This window comes from Culex pipiens, chromosome 3, assembly GCF_016801865.2.
Source record: "Culex pipiens pallens isolate TS chromosome 3, TS_CPP_V2, whole genome shotgun sequence".
Classification (NCBI taxonomy): domain Eukaryota; kingdom Metazoa; phylum Arthropoda; class Insecta; order Diptera; family Culicidae; genus Culex; species Culex pipiens.
This window is the reverse complement of record NC_068939.1, coordinates 166,022,738-166,044,432: the sequence shown is the minus strand read 5'-3', so window position 1 is coordinate 166,044,432 and position 21,695 is coordinate 166,022,738. Positions and strand designations below refer to the sequence as shown.

At 34.6% G+C, this 21,695-nt stretch overlaps 2 protein-coding genes across 3 annotated transcripts in view; one reads left to right on the top strand and one right to left on the bottom strand.

The window, feature by feature from the left end:
- Positions 1–21,695, bottom strand: part of LOC120418982 (DNA ligase 1) — a 92,983-nt gene that overhangs the window by 46,018 nt on the left and 25,270 nt on the right. The window lies entirely within an intron of this gene.
- LOC120418992 (carbonic anhydrase 7) lies at positions 7,127–19,845 on the top strand. Its single transcript, XM_039581545.2, has 6 exons — positions 7,127–7,618; positions 12,274–12,401; positions 12,477–12,567; positions 12,640–12,793; positions 18,908–19,262; positions 19,323–19,845. Exons 1-6 carry the CDS (start codon positions 7,549–7,551, stop codon positions 19,482–19,484), a joined length of 960 nt encoding a protein of 319 aa, XP_039437479.1. The 5' UTR covers positions 7,127–7,548; the 3' UTR covers positions 19,485–19,845.

The window sequence follows — 21,695 nt, the reverse complement described above, 5'->3', positions numbered from 1 at the left end:
CGGGGCAGTGCAACTTGCATCATAGCGTCGCCTACTTCGTCTCCGTTGCATAGAATTAGCTAACGATCTTCGTTTTGCACAAAAAAAGGCAACCCTCATCCAAAGCCAACTTTGGTGCATGCAAAACCGGAATGGTTGACGGAATTTGTCGGAACGATAAAACCGGTGCTGGGTAATTACATGGCGAACCGGAGCAAACCTGCTTGGGGTGGTGATCATGACCACGAACAAGTGTTTAAGGATTCAGACGTGTTGACATTGAGTTTCCTTATACCTAATAGTTGAGATTTTGAAAATTGTGACAATTTTCATTTTTTAATTTTATAATAAAATACCTTTTTAATGATTAGACAGAGGGTAAATTAAGGGGTTCCATACCTGAAAATAAACGAAAAATAATTATTAAAAATTATGTAAAAATTGAGAAAAACTAATTTATTTAAAAAAAGTCATTGAACTGTATATCAGCTGCCATAATGGCTGCCTCAACGATCGACAGAAATATCATTTTTCCTTACTCATCTTTGCATCCTCATTGTGGAATGTGGCCAATCATGGTTCACGAGACCTGACAACTCGAGTTTTTTTTTCTAAAGAATCGATCAGACGAAGGAAGAATTTACGTACTTTTTCTTCATTAATCATTATGAATTCCATAAACTTAATTTTTATCATATCTGTTGGCAACCGCATAAAATCTGCACGTGCAAAAAAAACATGACAACCAACAATACTTCCCTTTAATTTAACGGAATCATGTTGAGCCAGCTGATGGTTGCTATCTGTGTCAGTGGAACAGGACACTCAGTTTTTATAGCAAACTTCTGTCAGGAATTTTCTATATGCCTTCGCAAATTTGTGCCAGCTGGTTGCACTGCCAGTTAAGATTAAACTTTTGGCAACCATATTTTAATGTAAAACGGGTTTCACTGTCAAAAAAATTAAGTCTCTAGCTTTTTTGGAGTTGCATAAACAAGAAAATATGTTTTAACAGAAGCCATAAAAATATTGAAGTCCCACAATAAAATTGTAAACAGCTTGACACTCACAAACCCACATTCCGTAGAAGGGTTTCCAGAATCAACCTCTCAAACTTGCTTCCCTCGGGAGGTGGAGCAGTAGGGTCAGGAGTCAGATTTCCACACACAAAAAAGAACCACGACTGAAATGATGAACGTGTTTGGCACGAGTCGGAAGGCGTCGTCTCCACGCCAGACCGGGATGTTGTTACCGGTCAAAGAAACGCGCGCGCGAGGAGGAGGTGGAGTGTGATTCTCTGGAAGATTGACGATACACTCAACCCCCGGTGGTTGGTCACTTTTTCGTTTGACACTTTTTTAGTTTGTACCCCGTTGGTTGGTCAAAGTCAAACCAAAAAGTGACGAACTGTCACTTTTTACACGGCGTTCACGCACACTATTAAAACAAAAGATTGATAGTGTTTGTGAACTCCGCGTAAAAAGGGTGTCAAACTAAAAAGTGACCCCGTCCGTTTGACATCAGTTGGTGTCAAACCATCGGGGTTTGAGTGTATTTTTGTTTTTTTTTTTCGTTTATATGTGCATCTGGGTGATGAATAGAGAGAATGCGTAACGTGATTTTCGAATGATCTAACTTTGTTTACATCTACAAAGTAAGAGGCTGTTCAAGCACAAGCATGACTTTATTTTATTGGTAAATGTTTTATAATCAGTAGTATGTGTTATATTTTGTCTAGTTTTTGTCATTTTTTGCTGGAAAATTGCCACGTTTTAATGGGTTAGAAATGATTTTTGTTTTCTACGAAGAACTGCGGCGAGGGTTTCTGCGATGTCGCAGATAAATTCCCTGGCTGATTTTGGAATCCTGGTCCAGCAAAAAAACATCGCTAATTCTAGCGAAGCTGATCCAACAAACAGAGAAGATTTTCACTAAACCAGGTTTTCAAATGGAATCAAACAATAAAGACAGCTTCTGGATGGATACAACCGCATCGATTCCATAAACAACTTCCATTCATAATTATTAAAAATTACGATCTCGCCTTCAACATTCTTATGATTTCTTGACTCCAACTCCAGATCCTCAAAAGCCACACATTTTTCATTCTTGCAAAAAAACAAAAACAATTTTTATTGATCAATATCAATACTCTCTACTTTTGGCGAACAGTAAATTGGTTCGACTTTGACAGTTCAAAATTGAGGCCGTTTTGCGAACCACTATCCAGCACCCAGATGTGCATGGTTTATTTTTATTCTGGTTTTACTTAAAAGATATGATCATTTTTTTTATTTGATTTTTAATTAAAGCTTATCGATTTTTTGATTCAGTTGGGCCAATGCAAATTTCATTCCAAGTAATTGTCTCTGCCTTTCAGTATTTCACCAAAGAATCAAGGGGGCAAAAAAATATGATTTCCTCAAGTAATAATTTTCATTGAAAACATGAGTGTAATGGATTGTGAACTATTATGACTACATTGTAAATATAACGTTGGTCTGTATTTTAAATCAAATCTAGAGTTTTTTTTTTAAATAGGTCCAATAAACATGTGAAAGACAATAGTTTAAAGGTTACCTTTTCAAAAAAACTCTGGAAATAGTGTGCTTTTGGGTTTTCTTTTTAAATATAACAAAGACGGACAACCTCAGAAAAAATACCGGAAAACGGAATCGACGTAACACCTTATAATGTGGCCCTCTTAAACCATGCGGTTTCGTCTACGGATCCACAGGCGTGTATCGTTCTTTTTGCGACAAGACTCCGCCTCCCGGGTCTCCTAAGTGTGAAGGTATGGCACGGGGAGAGGGCGCCGAACACCTATATTTACTCTTAGAATGTTTTGTGTCCGCCTCGGGATTCGAACCGGCGACCTCTGGATTGTAAGTCCAGTGCGCGGTCCGATTGATCCACACAGGCAGACCATTAATTAAATTTTAAAGGTGAAATTTTGTTATTTTTGACAGTAGTTGAACTGTAATAATTAAAGAAACAATTTTTGATACTTTTGGTCCCCCTCCCCATCTTTCGACCTTGATCAGATCCGAGGGACAAGCGCCGAGCCAAGACCAAATCGATAGTTGAAAAAAGATCTAAATTTCACAATTTTGAGCATTGCCCTTTTAGGAATACAGTTCAGACTCGATTATCCGAAGGTTTTTTTTTTATTTCACTTCGGATAATAAAATCACAAAAAAAAATTGTCTTATTATCGATTGTCGAGCTTAAGCATGACCCCTAAACCACTCTAAAGTGATTTCCAGAGTGACGACTCAAATGCCAAATTTTGTAAAAATTTAAAAATAATAAATACATTTCTGAATAAATACTTTAAAAAAGAAGCACTCATAATTTTGATTCAGAAAAAAAAACAAAAACAATCAGTGTTAAAACATATAATTTCAATATTTATTTGGAAAGTTGCCAAACAATAAGTTTTTGTAATTCAGTTACAACTAAAAATAAAACAGAATATGAAAAGAGGAAAGTAAAAGTGTTACAAATAACTGATTTTTGAATTTTATTTTTTTTTGCAAAGAATGCTTTAATTATAATAGCAGTTATTATTTTTTTGAAAAAATCTTAAATAACTAAGAATTTGTTTAAAAACATGTTTTACCTTGTGTTTTACCATGTTTCCTTTTACCAATTCTTTCCCAGTTCCTGAGGGGAACACCCTTGAAGAGTATCGGGGCCGGCATTTACAAAGCGGATTCAGTGGCAGTTTCATTCTCAACTTAATGTTAACATGTTAAGGTTAATGTTAACATTCCATAGGTCGCCTCGCTAAGGTGTCGTGATAAGGTCCAGTTTGTGACGATACACTACCTACCCTTTACTAAGCAATCGATTCCAGAAGGGAAAAGATCACCAGTTGTGTTGGTCCGAGCCGGGATTTGAACCCCGATCTACCGCTTACGAGGCGGAAGCGTTACCACTGGGCTACGTGGCTCGGTCAACCCCATTTTAGTCAAATTTGAATAGTTGATTGCCTACTAAATAATAAAATGCATTTTTTCAATCTTTCAACACCGCGAAATTGGCCGCCATCTTGGATTAAAAAGTTTTAAATCACTTTAACGTAGTTAAGGGGTCATACCCAAGTAACAAGCAAAATGCCTTTACTTCTTAACAGGTTTTATGAAAGGTTTGAAATTTGCTTTTCTGTTTTATGAAAACATTGATCAAAACCTTCTGGATTTATGATAGGAAAGTTTTGAAAATATCTTTAAGAATACTTTAAGAGCATGGAACATAGTTTTATATCACACTTCATTGTTTCTCTTAAAGCTATCCCAGAGAGGTTATTTATAAGACTATTAAGCATTGTCAAAACTGCTTCGAAACTAAATTAAAACTACTCTGTTCTATGAAAGCATATTTCCAGATTATTTGAACTTGATCTGTCAAATCACATTTTTTTGTACAGTCGGTCGGTTTAGTGTCAAAGAAACTTTTACCAAAATTTGTAATCCCGGTAAACAAGTGATACTTTTCGTCCATTTCTGGCTCCAGCGCGGATGTAACGGGGTACACCTATCCGAGGGTGATCGAGTACACGCCGATTTTTTGTCCATTGGCATGCATAGGCAGTAGATGTTTTTTTCCGGCACGTGGTGATCGAGTAACACGAGAATCATCATGGGCGCAGATTCCGTAGCTACCGTGAAGCTCTCTCCGACGCGCAGAATCGACAAGCTACAAATCATCTGTTAAGCCATCCGTTTGTCCGTCAGAGCCTTTCGAGGACAAGCTGTGGCGTTCCGAGAAGCAGATAAATTCGTCGCGGAGTGCTAGTGTTTTAACGTTGGTCTAGTGTTGTTTATTAAAATCAGTGTTGTTGTGCCCACGGTAAATTCCTTCATGCGAGGAAAACTTATGATGATCCCAATCGAATAAATGAATAAATAATATGAAAAAATATTGATATTTTGTTTTTATTCAACGATGAAAAAATAACCAAAAAAAAAACGTTTTGGATCTACCTCCTGCTAACTAAAATTCGCATGCTCAACGGTCGCAGTACTACGCCTTTTGCTCTTGGTTAAAATCGCCTTAAAGCTCACTGCAGTCTACATGTTCTTGCTTAATCTCGACCAAGAGCTTCGCAAGAAACATAGCTCTTAAAGTTTCTTGTACAAGAGCTTCTTAAGAAAAATGGCCCTTATAACTGCTTTGAGTAAGAGAGAATAGTTTTTATGAGATCAGCCATATTAACACGAAAAAGCAACGGCCAAAAATGGAAGCCATGTTGATTTTTCAGAAAAAAAAGAATTAATCGGTAAATCAAAATAAAAAAATCGATGCAATTTTGAACGATTCATGCCTTCGATGCATATTTTTTCGAGGTATCTAAGAAAACTGACCAGTGAAATTTTGATGGCAAGAACTTTCGGTTAGATCGGCTGCGTAAAGTCACAGTAATTTATTATTTTGATATTATTTAATGTTATCTTTTTCCATTGGCCATTTGTGATTTATTTCATAAAGAATGATTGAATTTAACGAGATTATAATTAGAACTGATTTTCCTTAGACAAATCAATTTTATCTTCAACGAGAGAAAACATCTTTAAGGAAAGTTTATTTCAGTCTTGAAGATCTCTTCTGTTTGGTTATAAATTTAAGAAGCTTCCGCATAAGTTTTATTTTAGCAATTAAATACACTTGCAGAGTGTTTTAAAAATCAATGTCAAAGCTGATGAGTTTTAGATAACTCCTAATAAAAGGTCTTGATAACCTCCTAAAATGGTCCACTTTGCTCTTAACTCAGGTTTAATGCTGATTTATTGTTATCCTGGAGATAAAATGGCTTTATGATCATTTTTAGCTAAGATAACTTGAATCTCTCCTCAAGATAGGTACAAAACTGAAAATGTTAGTTGGGTACTTAAGCTCGTCATTAAAAAAATTAGGCATCGAAAAAAATGTTTTTTTCGTGATTCGATGTTGGAAAATTCTCAATAAAAAGTTTGCTTATTATTTAACTTGAATTATTTTTTTAGAGAGATTTTGAATGAAACTGCAGATTAAAAAAAGTTTAAAAGTTTCTGGATTTTGAATTATCACATAAAGCCAATAAAATTTGTATATCAAATTTTTGAGATTTTTCCGCAAAATGGTATGAAATCATACTGAACGTGGTAGGATACTTCAAGAAGAAGTTTTCATAAAATTTTGAAAATTTTATGAAGTTATTTAGTTAAGGAAATGTTGATGAATTATGATCATAATAGAAATATTCTCAAAATGTCATGATTTTTTCAAAGAAAATGAGTTTGAATCGGAAAATGGAATGCGGATTCTTTAGCTAATTTTCCAGAAGATAAATTTAGTTTGCAAATAAAAAATTCTATGTGTTTTTGGAACACAATTCGAAAGAATCTCCAAATTTATAGGTATTTATTTCATTAGAACAAATTTCATATTAAATGTGAAAACATTTGATTTGTGCTTCAAATTCATTTTTAAATGCAACATGAATCGATAATTTTAAAATCAAAACTAGTTTCAAAGAATTTTACCTAAAATGTATTTGTATTTTGTTTAAAAAATATATAAACTCAGCTGACTAAAAAAAGGATTTTTTTTCTTTAAGACTATAGCAGCAACCTTAGTGAGGGTACATTTTACGAAAAAAATTAAGTTTGAACACTTTAAATCGGATTTTAACAAGAAAAACTATGACTATCACCCCGTAATTCAAAATAAGAATTTTCAACACTGCTTTTTAATAAACACTAATGAAAAAACATATTTTCAAAAAATAATGAATGGACCTAGGACCAGTACATGTTTAAGAAATAGTAATCTTTAGACAAACCTTACCAGTTGGAAAATATTCCAAACCTAAATTGAAACCCTATCAATGTCACCCCGGTTTACGGTATTTGTTTTCAGTTAATGCTGTAATAGAACCTCAAAGTACTGATATGCCAACACGATGGAACTACATAACGTTTTCCCTATATTCTAATTTCCCAGAGAACTTCCCGGCAGTTAATCTTGAATTTAAGGCATCGCCAGCTCTGTGGCCCACCAAAAGCAAGAACGACAACGGATGAATGACGAATGGGCCGATTCGATTGACGGCCAAACTCTGTATAAAACACTATCAACGAACCCGTTGCGAAATCAGTTATCAGCCGGTAATTGTCCGAGGTGGACGGCGTAAGGTCGTGCCGGGGTTGACTCTGTGTTAAGGACCTGCACAGGACTCAAGTGATGTCTTCTGACGACTAGGTGGTGCTAGTTTTTTTTTGTCAGCCAGGAAGATAGCAGTGAGGAACAGTTTGTTCTTAAACGGTGCCCGGAAACGACCTTGGATTACGCGCGGTTTTTTTTTTTTTTTTTTTGCACGTGGAAGAGGATCTGTGAACTGTGGCTGTCGTCAGCAAACATCGCCAATAGGTGCTAATTAGTGGAACGCGTGAGCTAATTTTGATCATCGCAGTAGGCACAGGTGCCAATTGGAAGGAGCTTTCGTTGGACGAGGGTAGCGACTGCTACGATCAGTTCCAGTTGATCCAGGGTGGCATCGAGAACACGGGTCCCCAAGGATTTAGGATGAAGCGGTTCGCGGCAGAGGTTGCTAGGATGGCTTGGGTGATGTTGGCTGTCCTGGTTGTGGTTCAAGGTGAGAAGTGATTGAAGATTCAGGAAAAGTTGTGAAAGCAAAGAAGCTTTTGTAGTGAGACATGAAGAGTCAGCGTGAATTTTGTGTCAACAGTTGTGCACTTGAGAAAAACAGCTGTAGTGAATGAAGATTGCTATAGAGAGGGGGGTTTGAAATTTATGACACTCGAATGAGGTGCTGTGTTGATGAAGAAATCAACCGTCAAGTGTGCCATCAATCTGATTATCTCTGGTTATTTGTAATCGTGCGATGGCGATTGGCAAAAGAGTGTGAAATAGATTGGAGAGCTCAAACAACGATGACGGAATTAATGCTAGATATAAAAATAATTATTTATTTTACTTTTGCGAAGCACTGTTTAAAATTTATTTTTGAAAATTAGTTGTAAAAAAAGCTTACAACATTCGCAAAAATGCTGAATTTTAGAATTGGGTGAATTTCAAACCTTGAGAATATTTCCAACAAATTTATTTAAGATGAAGCTGAGTTATTATTACCACAGAGCAGTTCTCTACGGAATCGGTATTTTTTCTTTAATTTTAATTTTTGTATTTTTAATCCGGCTGAAACTTTTTTGGTGCCTTCGGTATGCCCAAAGAAGCCATTTTGCATCATTAGTTCGTTCATATAATTTTCCATACAAATTTGGCAGCCGTTCATACAAAAATGATATGTGAAAATTAAAAAATCTGTATCTTTTTAAGGAATTTTCTAATCGATTTGGTGTCCTTGGCAAAGTTATAGGTATGGATATGGACTACACTGAAAAAAAATGATACACTGTAAAAAAAATTTGGTGATTTTTTATTTCACTTTTTGTCACTAAAACATGATTTGCAAAAAAAAACACTATTTTTATTTTTTTATTTTCTGATATGTTTTAGAAAACATAAAATGCCAACTTTTCAGAAATTTTCAGGATGGGCAAAAAATCTTTGACCGAGTTATGATTTTTTGAATCAATACAATTTTTTTTTTTTTTCAATACAAAAATCGAAATATTGGACGCAAAAATTTGTCAACCACATTTTTCGAATCTGCAATCAAAAAGTTGGATTGTTTGGGTGAGACTAGGAAAACATCAATTTTCCTGTTTTTAAACCTTAAAAATCACCATTTTTTTACCGTGTATAATTTTTTTTCAGTGTAATCCATACCCATACCTACAACTTTGCCGAAGACACCAAATCGATCAAAAAATTCCTTCAAAAGATACAGAAAAGAAAATCACTTCAAAAATCTGTTTTTTAAATGTCATAAATTCTGTCAACTGATTTTTGTCATGTAAATTAATGATGATTTGCATTTTTTTTAATTGATGACAAAAACCAAAGTCTCTTATATAATTGCAAGCCTAGGCAAACAATTTTTAGTACTAATTTTCAAACGGTTTTTAAAAATGTTGAACAGTTATGATAAAAACCATGATCTAATTTAAGAAGTAAAATTCAAACAAAAAGCGTCGAATGATATAACTGAGTAATTCTAAAATTTCACAATTTTTTTCGAGATTTTATTTTTTTGTTCGAATGAAATTTTGTTCATGCGTTTTGTCCATTTTACAACTTCAGATTTTCCATACAATTTTCATTCTATCATATACAAAATGTGCATGTGAATATTTCGAAAATTTGTATCTTGCTTTTCTGATTGTTTTCTGATTGATTCGGCAAAGTTGTAGGTTATAATTGGGACTTTTCAGAAAAAAATTGTATTCAGAAAAATCCCGATTTTTTATTCGACTTTTTATCATTAAAATTGGGATGGTGTTGATTGTAGTACAAGAGTTATGAACAAATTCGATTTAAAAAAAAAAACATTTTTTGAATTCAAAAATCATTTTTAGATGTGAAATTAAATTTCCAATTAAAGTTGACTTTACACATTTTGGATAAAATGCACCGTTTTCAAGTTGTAAGCACATTTAGCTGATATTTTTTCGATGTTTTTTTAGTTTTTTTCCATTTAAAAATATTTCTTGAAGGGAAAGCACCTCTGAAAAAAATGTTTTTCGAAGAGCTGAAAAAGTTTCCTACAATTTTGCTTTTTTGACTTTGTTGTTCAGACTGCTGAGATTAGCCTCTTTAAGCTTAAATTTTGTGAAAAAAATAGATTTTTGTCAGTGTCATCTAAAGGAGCCATTACACTACCGCAAACAAACTCGCACTTTTTTGACAGTTTGAGAGTTTGCCAAACTCGCAAACAAGGCAAAATGTATGCAGGCTGACATTTGTACAAACAAATCCAGGCAAACTAACAAAGCAGTCAAACTGTCAAAAAGTGCGAGTTTGTTTGTTTGCCGTAGTGTAATAGCTCCTTAACTAGCCCTTATTTTTCAACATGCGATGTCTCGGAAACTATTGATTAGATTTTTCAGTTGAAAAGTGAAAATTTTGTGAGTTGTTTTTTTGCTCTTTTCAATAAAAAATATTTATCATTTTTTAATCTAGCCAAACATTTGATAATGTTGAACAATGTGTTTCAACCCGTTCAGAAAGTTATTTTTTAAGAATACAAAGAGACGAGTTGTTCCTTTTAATTCCGCTATATATAATTAAAAGAAACAACTCGTCTCTTTGTATTCATAGTAATGCATTCTGCTAAAACGCTCAACCAAACCACAATTATTTTTTAAGTATATAAAATTTCAAAATAATTTTTATTGAAAATAACAGATAGTTTTACTGAAGTTTCACTTTTTAACATTAAAAATCAAACCAAGAGCACCCCAAAAGTTTCCGAGATATCGCGAATTGAAAAGTTAGCCCTATGATGGATTTTAATTTTCTATCCGCAAAACTTGTGTTTTTCAAAACAAATATGTATTTTTTTTTATTTTTTGTACGGATTTTTTACTGGCTTGGCCTTATAGGTAGATCGATCTTTAAAAACTTTTGCTATAAGAGATTTGTAGAGAATAATTTTACCTTAAAATCCCTTTTCAAAATTTGTAAATCCATTTCACTTTGAAATATCCATTTTATGCGAACTTTGAGCTGAATTAAAACCTTGATCTCTGAAAACATATAACGTCATGTTTCGAAATCCGAACACTTAGCATCATATCATTTTTGTTATAGCTTGCAAAAAATCTAGTAACAAGTTGGCAATGTAGAAATATCATCAGGATGTAGTATAAACAGTCAGTTTTAAGAGAATGCATGAAAAATTTGTCTTTTCTAACAATTATTCAACAGAATTTTAAAAATTGAAATGACTTGTTGTGCTTCGAATCCTGAGGGCTTTTGTTAATTTGATTTGGTTAACCGCGGTGGATTTTCTTGAAATAATTCGAACTGTCAAAAATCCACCAAAGGATCTACCGGTGGATAATTTTTTACCACAGTTTTTTGTGTGATCAATGTGGTAGATGTTTTGGTGGATTTTTGACAGTTCGAATTATTTAAAGAAAATCCACCGCGGTTAACCAAATCAAATTAACAAAAGCCCTCTGGACACTGATAAAAGCTGATTCGAAATCCGGACACTTTTGCTTCGAATTCCGGACACTCGATTTTGCTTATGAACAGCACAAATTTGGACTGAAATGTTAGTGAATGGCATTCTTTAGATCTCAAATAGGTTGTTAACATCAAAACAATCGATATTTTTATAAAAATTTGCTAAAATTAAAGGAAATCAAAACCATAAATTTCTGCTTTGCCTTTCCGGTGCATCGGACACCTTTGAAATATTTCATTGAAATTTTTCACATTTTTGGTAAACTTTTATTTTTATTTTATATAATTGTTTTGTCATTCACTACAGCGTTCAAACAAACTTTAAATGAAAGTTGATATTAGAATTCATCAAATAACACAGATTTGATTCATAATGCGAACTTATACCCAAATAATTGATAAAACAAAATGAGGTGTCCGGGTTTCGAAGCGTCCGGGAATTCGAATCATGACGATATGTCACTCAAAAGTCAGAATAAATATTGTTTTGTTAGAATTGGAATATTCTTTGACAATCACGCAGTCAAAAAAAGTTGAAAATTTGGTTGGTTGAATATTACCGTTTTTTGAGTAAATTTACCAAAATTATGTTTAAAAAAGTGAAATTCAACAGAAATTGATGAAACTTTCCAAAGTTTCTGTAATAAAGTTACACATTTTTAAACAAAAAAAAACTGTCATTTCCAGATGTAATAAAACTATCACTTTTATCTGTACATTACGAGATTTGCAAATTTAGTGAGAATTTATCTACAAAACTGTTAAAACAATATTTTTAAAGGTCGATCCACCTAGTAGGCCAGGTTAGTTAAAATCTGTACCAAAAAATCAAAAATCTATTATTTACACTCAATTTTCAACGAAAAAATATAGTTGGGTTTAAATGTACAGAAAAACACACGCTGAAAGCTTCATCCAAATCGGGTAACCTCGATACGACCTCTAGACCAAATCGAGCAAATTTTAAAAACTGCCGCTCAATTTTGACCCATTAATTAGCGTCAATTGATTAAAACCAACACGTCTTCGCTAAATAAAAGCAGTTATGAGAAAACTTAATCTAAGATTAGCCTAATGACCAATGGAGAGACATTTTCGCGATGATGCAACTACCCTCATCCGATTTCCATAACGCATAATTTCCAACATCCACTAATTTGACATCCCCTTAATTTCCCCCCCTAACTTCATTAGTCGCCACCGTTTCCGGTGCGGGCCACCACCGTTTCGGGTACACCAAACCGGAACAGCGCCGCTGGTCGAAAGCCCACGAAAGCTGCGCCGGGAAGCACCAGTCGCCGATCGCCATCTCCAGTGGCAGGGTAAATATTATATAGAAAAAGATGAGATGCATCAGCTCTTGAACTTTAGTTATTTTTTTCCCATCCATTTCATAGGCCATTTCGCTGAACATTCCGGCGATTGAGTTCGTCGGCTACAACAACCTGCTGCCGGGGCCGATCACGATGCACAATAACGGTCACTCGGGTAATTTATTCGATATTTTTTCAATCCTAATTTGTTGAATCATTTCTAAATGTCAACTCTTTTTTTCTTTAGTGTCTTTCTCCATTCCGAAAACGGATCCGTCCAAGGGGCGCCATCCGTACATTTTCGGCGGGAAAATGGAAAACGAGTACGAACTGGAGGGACTGCACTTCCACTGGGGTGACAAGAACAATCGGGGGGCCGAACACGTGCTCAACGATGTCAGGTTAGTTGAATTTATAATTGAATAATTTAATAGCATAGCATAGCATAGCATAGCATAACGGGTCTGCACCACGCTGTAGGGGGTGCCACAATGGTCAATTCAATATTCTTAGACAATTTAATTGCTGCCCGGTACAACCAAGAATATCTAAGAACGTAAATTTCCACACTGTGCTCCAAGGCTACGCCCATACAGTCCCGTGGGGATTTGGGAGGGGATGTTTTTGTTGTTCACTAGTGGCAAAAGTGCAGGGAACCCATGCGACTTTTAAAAGTGAACGGAATATTTTTGGGAGGTTCGGAATGGGGGTTAGGGGAATTTCATCGGGCCGATGAAAATAGTTGAGTGCATAATGTATTTAATGATTTGAATGTGTGTAAGTGTAAATGTGAGTCTGTAGTGTATTATCTAATTAGCATATAGTTTTGTAATAATGATAAATAATAAATATAATAAATATGGTAAATAAAATAAATATAATAAATATAATAAATACAATCAAGATGATTCCAGGAAGCTGTAAAAAAACAGTTATTTAAAATATAAATGCTCCAGATGGTTCCCATGCTGTTTTAGAAGGTTTCGTTAATTTAAGCAATTTGATCATATATGGTATGAGGAGATGATATATTACAGGAAAGGAATAGGATAAGGAATAATATGAAAATTTAAATGAATCATATAGTGAGTAGATAAATTTACATGTAGACATTTAATTTAAAATAATTCCAGGAAGCTGAAAAAATGAAAATAATTTTAAAACTAATACTCCAGATGGAAACACAAATAAAACAACAAAGACACAAGAATTCTAACACGCGGCTTCGCACCTTCCACATAATTCAACATGAACACGATCACGAATACAGCACAAAAAGAACGCCACAAAAATCCATCTTCCCGGCGCTGCTGCTCACACGACACTCAATTTATAATTGAATAATTTAATAATTAAAAAAAAAGAAATTGAAATTGCAAATCATGATTTTAACTTTCAAAATCTAAATTTGTTCAATAATTTCAAAATTTCTATTATTTTTTTCTCTCTATTTGGATAGCTCGTTTCAAGGGGCCCATAGTTGATTCGTAAAAAATCCTCTTGACAATTTAGTTTTTTGCATTGAATACCAGAAATGTTTTTATGCCTGCTTCTACATTTGTATACAAAAATATACATAGGAGTTTTTTACCATATTTAGTGTCAATTTTATATTTTTCGTCAACATCTTATATTTGAGTAAATTTTATTATATTTTTTTCTTATTGAGAAGAACGATGGTTGGTGCCTTCCTCTCATTTCTACACGCACGTTCAAAATCACTCAGTTTTCGTCAAAACCGAACCTACTCAGAAATGAGTAAAGGGGGCATCTGTCAGATTTGAGTGAATTTTACTCAGAATTCCACGAAAACTGAGTGATATTCACTCAGATCTGAGTGAAATTCACTCAAATTTGACAGATACCCTCTTTACTAATTTCTGAGTAGGTTCGGTTTTGTCGAAAACTGAGTCATTTTTAACGTGTGTGTATAGTAATTTCGACTGAAAGAGAAATTCTCCGCCTTCAAAAAAGTACAGATTTTTTGTCAAGAGAATACAGACATCGTTTTTTCAAGAAAGTGGCAACTCTGTACACGGCGTGGCGATCAAACCCGGCCATTTGAGGTTATGTTGAAAATCACCTCTATTTTAATTCGTCTAAGTCAGGCCTGCCCAACGTCCGGCCCGCGGGCCGGATCCGGCCCGTGAAGCCAGGTCATCCGGCCCGCGACGGCTTTGCAGAATAGTTCTACGATCGATAAAATTTATTTTTTCTTTATTTTGTTTTGCAATAAAATGATATTAAAAAAACGTATTGTTTGGATTTTGCCTTTAAATCTTTTTAATGTTTTTTCTTTTAAATTCAAAAATTCTTATTATTTCTTATATCATTTCTATAATGATTGTTTCAGAATCAATCAATAAACTGTAAAATGGCGTAATATAACACAATCACCCATTTCGTAAAAATAAAGAACGAAATATAAACTTGGATTGCTGTCTAGAAACGGACAACAAGACACAAAATTTAAACTTTTTACAGTTTTTACTTAACATTTATGCTTTTCTTTTTGAGGAACTTGATTACAATGATTTTTTTTTAAATAAGTGAGAAAGCAAAACATAATGTAATTTTTTAGTACAACATTGCAGTGATAAAGATTTCTTTAAAAAAAGCAAATAAATAGCAAATTTGTCATACTGAAAATAAAGATCGCTGCAGAAAATTTTAAAACATTCAAAAAGTTCTCAAAATGAGTCAAGCTACCAAGAAGCAAAAAATATATTTTGTCATAGACCATTACAAAACATTTTTATAGCAAATCAAAATAAAAATAAATCAAATCAAATTTTTGAAAGTTATCTTTGTTTTTTTTTTTCTTAAAATTAAAAGGTATTTGCAATACTCGTTTATTAATTTCTTTGATTTTTATTTTAAAAAAATATGAAAAAAAATTATCGAGCATTAGTCCCGGCCCGTCACTGCTTCAGAAAAAATAGATCTGGCCCGCAGGGCCAAAAGGTTGGGCACCCCTGGTCTAAGTAGTATTTTAAACAACTAAATGAAACTTTACAACTTTCTATTCCAAGCTGTGTGATCCAAAACTGGACCGTGTAGACCACATTCGGATATAATTGGTTCAGCCAAAGCTGAGTAAATCACGTACAGAATTTGATTCTTAGTCGATAAGTATAAATAAAAGTCAAATTGAAAACTTTATTTTTTAGTGATTTAACAGCCTCTCCTAAGTGAGGCAAAAAGTATCAAATAAAAATTGAGATGCAAAATAATCCTATAATTATTTGATTGAAATAAAATTTAAAAAAATCAACATAAAAAATATTCCAAGACCCTGACAAATTTCAAACCAGTTTCAGTTGTGAGTTGAAAATTTGGGAAATTTGGGATTGCCTCAAAAGGCCGAAACTCAAAAGGCAGAACCTCGGAAGGCCGAAATTCAAAAGGCCGAATTTTGTCTTTTGCTCAGAAGGCAAAATGTCTCAAAAGGCCGAATGTCTCGAAAGGCAGAATGATTGTGGAATTCAGAATGTTGTTCATATTTTCACGATTTTAATTGATTATGATGTTCAAAGATACAGTAAACTAATGAACTGTGTTCTTTTTTATAATTTTAAGCGAAATAAGTACATAATGAGTACATTCTGTTTATCTTTACCGATCATATTGTTACCATGCATACAAATGAGTAGAGTAGAATTAATTAAAGCATTTCAAAAGTGTTTCAATCTTGTTGTTGATTGAATTATGATGACGATAACCGAAATTTGATCATTCACCAAGTACTTAAATTAATTCAAATAATTACAGAATTAATTTTTTGCGGCAAATAAATAGAATATTTTAAAATTTAGTTAGCAGCAATGCTAGAAAGTTATGCCTTCTTTTTTCGAGACCAATGTTTATTACATAACCATGGTTTAAAATAATAATAATAGCAAACCGCGCCCAAAAAGGCGGAAACGCATTACAAACGAAGTTTGGAATGCGTTTACGCCTTTTTGGGCGCGGTTTGCCTTATGAGATTCAGCCTTTTGAGCATTCGGCCTTTTGGGATTCGGCCTTATGAGAATTCTGCCTTTCGAGTAATTTTGCCTTTTGAATTTCGGCCTTACGGGATTCGGCCTTTTGAGATTCTGCCTTTCGTAGGAGACCCGAAAATTTGTGTGTTAAAAAGAAAACAAAAAGTGTCAAACGTACGAAGAGCAATTCCCTGAGACTTCAGACCACGTTTGTTATTGTATTTTTTTAATTGGATTAAAGTTTGTGTGTACTTTTCATATGAACAAAGGAGTCAATTGCCATAATTAGTTCGTCCATACAAGTTTTCAGACTTTTCAGACAAAATCTGTTTCTTGAGAGCAGAAAAAATATGTAAAAAATACATCTTTTTATTGAACTTTCACACACAAAAAATGCACAAAATATCTGTTTTTGAAAAATCTTACCAAATCCTGTTTTGGATATCTTCTATATGACAAAAATGCCATATTTTGAGCTATGGCACAAGTTGGTTTAAATTCATTTGGCAGTGTTGCCAGTTTTTCAAAAAAATAATGATTTTTGAAAAAAAGGGGGTTGGGAAAATATCGGAAAAATTACCTTATTTTTGGTTTAATCCGAGCCGAACCAGCGTTTATGGCTGAAAGGCTCGTTAATAAAGACAACTAACTAACTAACCTTATTTTTGGATGTAACATTAAATTTTAATTGAAAAGAAAACTACATAAATTTCGATCTCTCGAATATAAATATTAAAAAAATAAGTCAGATAAAATAAAATTAGAGAAGGCCCAACAACATTTATTTAAAACCAATTTAAATTCCAGCCCAAAAACAGGAATTCTTCAGGTACTTTTTTCTCGACCCTCTCACATTTCAATGAAGCTTTGTAGACATGTAATTCTAGGCGTGCACTCTATAATAACATTTGAGAAGAGCGTAAGGGTTTTAAATATTTTTGTATTTCCGTATTTCGTAATTGACATATTGCTGTATCTCGAAGCCGTCGCATCGTATAAAAAGGGGGCATAGACAAACTTGTAGGAAATTTGACGAGCATTATATGAAAAAAAAATAGTCTGAAAAAAAACACGCCAATTTAATGAGAATTTTTTATTTTTAGGTTTAAAAGTCAAATTTGAACGTGACCCCTCGATTTTTTTTTGTTGAAATTTTTTGTGGAAATAGTAATACTAAAAGACACACAAAAAATTTAGGACGGAGCCTCTCTCCTAAAAAAACTACAACGCAACATTGCGTCTTTCAATTACGATAATTTTAGTACCCAAACATGTAAAGTTATCGCGGTTCTAGTGAAAAAAGTCGATTTTTTCCCGTTTTCGTCATTTTCTTGTTTTTATTTTTTTTTAAATCGTGTCACGAAACCCTGTAATAACAACTTCACAATTTTTTGATATGCTATGTAAATTTTTTCGAGGTATTCGATAAAAATATTTTCAGACATAGGCTTTTTGGTCCCGAGACCTTGAAAACAGCATTTTAAGTTTTCATTTGACCTTTTCAAATGATAGGCTAGATTTTTAAAACTTCTAAAAAAAGTTCATTAAAAGTCCTTTCCTTTGTGTCCAAGGGAGCTAAAATCGGTTGAAATGGTGCGGAATTACGATTTTGTGAAAAAAATGATTTTTGAGAAAATCGACGAAAATGGACCACCCCAGCACGGCGTAGGTCACCCTTATGGCCAAACAAAAAAAACATGAGCCCGACCGGAGAATTTTTTTTTCGAATCGAATGCTGTTTTCCTTTTAAGCTTTCAAAAAGAAGGTTGGGAACACAGATCGCAAAATATTGTAAATTCTAAGGGAAAAATGTTTTTTTTTTTAATTTTTTTAAAACTAAAAAAAAAGAATAACCTTAATCATTAGGGTGGTCCAAATCCGGGCTTTTTTGGGGCTACCCCCTGAAATCATAGATTGACCCATGACTAAGCTAAACTCCAAATTTGAGCTCATTCTGACCACGGGAGCCCCTCCCTCTAATCGCTTGAAGTTTTAATGGGAAAAATCGACAAAATGTATGGAGATAAGCAACTTTTTTAGTTTTTCAATCATTATCAATTCATAGATGTAGGGTCTTAATTAAATTTTGAACAACTTTCCCGAAGACACCGTATTTTTAGGATTTTTTGCTGAAAAGTTATTAGCTTTAATATAAAGGTTGAAATTTGATTTGTTTTTTTAGAATCACTAGAAAAAACCTAAAATTTTCATGTTTCATCCTTGTTTCCAAGCATCAATTTAAATTTCTGGTTTGTACACCTCCATTCCCTGATAAAAAGTCTGACTAACAGTAATCGTAGACAAACAAAATTACAATTACAAAATAACAAAAACATATCTATTTGCCAAATAGACAAATATAATTACAATTACCAAATTAACAGAAACATATCTATTTGCTCTTTTTTTTCTATTCTTTTCAAATTCCAGAACAAAACATATCGGCAAATTTTTAAATTTTTGTATTTTGCTACAGATAATTCTACCCAACATATTTAAAGATTGTTTCTAACTGTCTTTCCCCCTCCCCAGATACCCAATGGAGATGCACATCATCCACCGCAACAAAAAGTACAAAAACGTCGCCGAAGCGCTCGGGTATTCGGACGGCCTAACCGTGCTCGGGTTCTTCTACCAGGTGGTCGAGCAGGAAAGTTCCGAAATCGGCTACCTGCTGCGTTCGTTCCCCCTGATCGAGGAGTACGACCAGAAGGCGTCCCTTAACTTTACCTTCACGCTCAACTCGCTGCTCGGCCAGCTCGACCGGACCCGGTTCTACACGTACAAGGGTTCGCTGACGACGCCACCCTGCTCCGAGGCCGTCACGTGGGTGCTCTTCCCCGACCTGCTGACCATTTCGCTCACGCAAATTCGACGCTTCCGCGTGGTAAGTGGCGCTGATGATTGGACCAATTAGTTGGAGACTAAAAATTTCGTTTTCTTGCAGCTCGACACCGGCATGCACGGATCGCCGATGGTGGACAACTACCGGGCCCTGCAACCGATCGGCAACCGGCGGGTCTTTGTCCGGAAGGTGAACTCACGCAACACCGCAATCGACGTGGTTCGGAACGAAATTGACCATACCAAGTGGGATTGGACCTTCTAGTACCAGGACGAGTATTGATGATTGGGGAGACATTGTTACCAAAAAGATAATTACGGACGGCGGCAAGCGAGTTATTTTTAAATCAAAATTTTCACTACAAGTATAAGAGAAGCAATGCAGAGACACGACACAAGGATTCATTCAATCTACCTTTATTTTAAGAAATATTATTTACATGTGTTCCACCTAGCAATATAGAATAAGAATTGTATAAGTTATTCTTAGTGACAGACCGAATTGTGCAATGCTGGTGCAGTTGATTTACACTGAGCGGGTTTAGTAGTAGAAACGAAAAGTTTTAAAATTTAAGGCATGTATTTCAACAACAAAATTTAAATAAAAACGAATATGGCGCTCGGTATTACTTGTTTTGGTTTTTTTATGCAGAATAGTTTTAAAATATGTTTGGTCTTGCTATAATAAGGCAATTACACATTTTATTTAAGAACCTGGGTGGTATCATTCCTTTTTGGTGCTAAGAAAAAAACAACTGAAACAAAGGAGAATGGGCGAATTTGGTCCAAGAATGTACACGAACGGGACCAACTTTTTTCGAAAGATCTCGCCGAGACATGAAAAAAAATCTTCTGGACCAACTCTCTAAACCCCGGGGTTCAAAAGTTACATGCTGTTGAAGTTTGAGCATTTTGAGTAAAAATAGGGAGTCCTAGGATGACCAAAGACATCCCAACACATTAACAAAGCAGTCTACCATACTGACTGAAGCTATGCGGGTATATTCCGGGGTCAAAAACCGTCGACCTCTTGCTTGTTAAGGCTGTAGCTCCACAGATCTTAACTCCAGGGAGTCCTTGGATGACCCAGGACATCCTAACACATTAGCAAAGTAGTCTACCACACTCACTGAAGCTATGTGGGTAAGATCAGTGGTCAAAAACCGCCGACATCTTGCTTGTTACGGCGGTAGACTCGCCGGTCTTAACTCCAAGGAGTTCTCGGATGACTCAGACCATCCCAATAAGTTGTTACAACATTGCACTGAAGCCTTCCATACTCACTGAAGCAGTCTGGGTCGGATCCGGTTTCAATACCTTGAAGTTTCGACTTGTTTCTATGGGATGCCTCTTGCACAAACGGTTCAAACGGATAAAAACAAGTGAAATCATGTTTCAATCATGCTAAGATATATCAGAATTCATAGTTTTTGCTGATACGCGTCGAATGAAGTCAAGAAAATCGAAATCCATAATGAAACAGAGATTTTATAAATGATTTTAGAATTAGCAAAAATCCGATTTTTTGTATATTTTTACTCAAAATGCTCAAACTTCAACAGCTTGTAACCTTTGACCCCCGGGGTTTAGAGAGTTGGTCCGGAAGACTTTTTTTCATGTCTCGGCGAGATCTTTCGAAAAAAGTTGGTCCCGTTCGTGTACATCCTTGGACCAGCTCCCATACAAATTTGCCCATTCTCCTTTGCAGGCCAAGGATTGATACCTAAGAGCATGCAATGGCACTGACCTTGTTGCGTGCTTTTCGGTTGACGTCCACGTAAGGAACATCCTGGAAGGAGCGTAACTAACTACATCCGTAGTTCTGTTAGATCATCCGAATTATCTTGATCAGAACAGTATAGCTCTGGTTCCTTGCGAGTGTCCTATTTTCTTACCTCCACGTTGGCTTGGTTTTCATGATGACCTAGCTGGTGGCCTGTGGAAACGGATCGTAAACCTTTGACCAGCGAGGGTCAGAGTCGAGACGGCTAAAAGAAAGGGGCGCAACAATGTGGGAAAGGGAAGTAATTTGTGATTGTAGACGGTATTGTTTCGATTCGCAGTATGTTGAGTCAACTGCTGTGGATGTACCTGAAGCATCGCACAACGGGGTTTCTCTTCTTTTGATTCTTTTGCTACCACCTATCTCCTATTTTTATTTTGCTCTACTGATTCTCACTTCTTCATTCATTCTTCTATATTAATCATTTGATTTTGATTTTACTAACTTTTGATTCTCTTATCTCTCAAAGCTTTTCCACTCTTTTTTTTACCAATTGATACTGCTGTAACAAACTTTGGTTTTTCCTTAAAAATATACTTTTCCTTAATGTACTAGTAGTATCAAGTCTATTTATCATTCGCCTAATCTTTTTTGATTTTATTGCGAACTTATTTATTTGAATAATTCTTTATCTGTCCTATAAATTATCATTACTATAATCCTAGCTTGTTTTGTATCTCTTTTTATTAACTA

Coding starts and splice junctions, on each gene's coding strand:
- LOC120418992 (XM_039581545.2), top strand. CDS start 7,549: ATGAAGCGGTTCGCGGCAGAGGTTGCTAGGATGGCTTGGGTGATGTTG. Junction 12,568..12,639: donor GCACAATAACGGTCACTCGG/GTAATTTATTCG, acceptor TTTTTTCTTTAG/TGTCTTTCTCCATTCCGAAA. Junction 12,794..18,907: donor CACGTGCTCAACGATGTCAG/GTTAGTTGAATT, acceptor CCCCCTCCCCAG/ATACCCAATGGAGATGCACA.